Raw genomic sequence first — 2,951 nt, 5'->3', positions numbered from 1 at the left:
CATCTATACAAAACATGTTGGTATTTTTTAAATTCCAGTGAAATATATTTATGTTTGTGGTTGTAATGTGACAAAATATGGAAAAGTTCAAGGGGTATGAATACTTTTGCAAACCACTGTATATATTTGGGCCTTGTAAAATAGCACACCGATTAGGTCAGTGTCCCAGTTTCAAGGTCCACAGTGATTAAGTCATAAAATTACACTGGAGCCAACGCAACCCTGTCATCATCCTCCTCCAGATGCAGACAGCCAGTTCATCACAGCTTAATGTGAAACTTATGTGGCCACAGTCCGTCTCCACCCGGTGTCACACCGAGAACCGGCATGCAGATGGTCAAGACTGAACTCTTCACTGTTTTCTACACAGCTTCACTTCAGACACAAGTGCAAGTGTGACTGTTAGTGAAACATGCATGCATAAAGCTGAGATTCCTTCAATTCAGCTGATGGGAAGCATTTCATGACTCACCGACAAAACGGGTACAGACAAGGGCAGCAAACACCAGAATGGAGGCAGCTCATGCATTAATAGAGCTATTTAGCATGGAGCAGAGTTTATTATTTCACATGCTTTTTATCTTGTCTGCTTAAACACATTCAGTTAACTCTAGCCTTTGATGGACACTTCACTGGAGCCTATAGGAGAATGTATGAATTGTGGACAGGCTTTAATAGTCCGCATGAGGTTTTTTGGGAGGACCACCATGACAATGCTTGTAGAAAAACTGGAATAAAAAAACTTATTTTTTTTGTAATAATACAGGGTTCCTCCAGATTGTTAAAAAGTCTTAAAAGTCCTTAAATTCATCAGTCCAAAAAATAAGGCCTGAATTAGCCTTAAAAGGTCTTAAATCAACCTTCAGAAGTCTTAAAAATTTTAATATATTGTAAGTAGGATGACTGTAATTTGTATCAAATATTAAAATAATTGGTAACTGTCATGGACTAATTATTTCTGTATCACCTTGACACTGACCACTGTTCATATCTCGTGATATCTTCCGGACGTCAGCATCACGTTGACCTATTTTCACGTATCAGGATGAGGCAGGTTGTGATTGGTTGTTCATTATCACATGATGTTAGCTGACAGTATATCATTGCTTGGCAGCCTATGACGTGCGGGCCCACACTCAACAGACTTCCTGATTGTTTTCTGTTCTGTCTGCCCATTAATAAATGACTTTACGAACATACCCGCAAGACTTTTTGTCTTTTTGACACGCTTTCGCCGTGTTTCTGCCTATCTTGCCCGAGTTTCCATCACAGTAACATTTATTTATTTTTGAAATATTCACATTCCCTTTTGACATCACTTCCTGTTATTTCACATGCAAATATTTCAACTGTCCATCTGAGCAATGTGAAATTAGTTTTTTAATTTGTTAATAATGTTGTCTTTCCAAAAATGCATTCATATATCTTAACAAATTTGATGTCACATGCACCTTAGGTTTTCATCTACAGTAAGATGGGGTTGAGAACCCACTGTGGGTCATAAAACTCCAAATTTTGGGTCGTTAGAGGATTTCCAGGAATTAAATTAAGTTTAAAACCAACTGCTAAGAATCTTTTTTGCTATATTTGACAAAATAGCAGTTAAATATGGATAAAAACAATTGGTCTATTAGGAATATTTGAATAATTCAACCAAAAATACTTTGTTTCATGAGTTTCGGCCACAGTTTAAATTTTTTTTGTCATTTGTGTTTATTGTGAAATTGGTCTTAAATTTAACTTGCCTTAAACTGTAGGAACCCTGTAATACCTTTAAATACTTTAAATGTTTTTTAAAGAATATATCAGGACTTTACTAATGAGTTTTCAGTCAGATTAAAAAGAGGTTTGGTTTATGTGTGTCTGTATTCTGAGTTCTAAAATTTGACCACAACGTACAGCAGTGTTGGTAAATGCCTCGCTGAAACACTGGAGTTAAACGTCGGCCACCATGTTTATTCAAACAGCATGTAAAACTAACGTGGGAGCAAATTTCTTTAAATATTCTTTACACACAAATGTTTTGACATGTACTGCACTCCGCTAAACAAAACATTAGTGTTTGTAAATGAGAATTTGTCATTCTGTTGGTGCTCAGGTGATTACACAGAAACTATTTCATAAAATAAAATGTTGCACAACATCACATCTTGGTTGATGTTGAAATCATCCTGAGTAACCTTCGTAAAACTGCTCGTCACGTTTAGAAAGTCATTTAAAGAAAATGTACAGGAGACGGTGGACAGACTGGTTTGTAGTAGTTTTGTTTTATTCACTTTTTCAGGTTCATATTTCCCAATAAACTTGTCCACAAGATGGCAGCCAACTACTCTTACGTTCCTGAAGACCAGCCCTGAATTTTCCGTCTCTGACTGCTTTATTTTGYCGTCCTGGTTACAGGAGAGAACAATGGCTGAGGATTCCTGCAGAAGCTCAGCCGCTGAGATCCCAGTCACCAGCAATGGAGACCTGGATCAGAGCCCAGAGAAAGTACTCCAGAGGGTAAGGCCTTCATCAGAGGCTTTAGAGAACACGTCTTTTTAAACGGTCTTTAAGTCATGGAAAAGTTAAATCTACTCACCTCTTGTATAAGTCTGTTGAAAAATGGTGGCACTTCTTTGAAACACGTTTTATTGTGTGTTTGTTTCAGTTAGATAGACATAAAACATAAATTTTCAGAACAAAGTTGGTAATCTGGTAAGTCTTCAATTAAAATTCAGCGTGGTCCACTTAAATTTTTTTTTCTCAAGCAAAGGTCCTTTCTTTATTTCATTCACCATTAAACAGAGACCGGTGTTAGGTCGAGCCGCGTTCCCAGTTTCCCCATTGTCTCAAACAACAGAGGAGCTTCCCGACACACGTCTGACCTAAAGAGCACAAGCAGCCAACAACTGTTGGACGTGTTCTGGATGTTCAAAACGTAGCTTAAATACCTTTTATTTATTTTAACT

At 37.3% G+C, this 2,951-nt stretch overlaps 1 protein-coding gene across 4 annotated transcripts in view; it reads left to right on the top strand.

Moving 5' to 3' along the window:
- arfip1 (ADP-ribosylation factor interacting protein 1 (arfaptin 1)) overlaps window positions 1-2,951 on the top strand; it is a gene marked incomplete at its 3' end in the record, with an annotated part of 13,290 nt that overhangs the window by 7,217 nt on the left and 3,122 nt on the right. For all 4 annotated transcript variants that reach the window (XM_014011446.1, XM_014011444.1, XM_014011445.1 and 1 more), the window contains 1 exon segment: window positions 2,401-2,502. In XM_014011446.1, the coding sequence (XP_013866900.1) occupies window positions 2,410-2,502 (93 nt within the window).

The sequence above is a fragment of the Austrofundulus limnaeus genome, unplaced genomic scaffold (assembly GCF_001266775.1).
Source record: "Austrofundulus limnaeus strain Quisiro unplaced genomic scaffold, Austrofundulus_limnaeus-1.0 Scaffold80, whole genome shotgun sequence".
In the NCBI taxonomy this organism is placed as follows: domain Eukaryota; kingdom Metazoa; phylum Chordata; class Actinopteri; order Cyprinodontiformes; family Rivulidae; genus Austrofundulus; species Austrofundulus limnaeus.
Note: the sequence above shows the minus strand (reverse complement) of the source record. Positions and strands in the feature narration are given on the sequence as shown.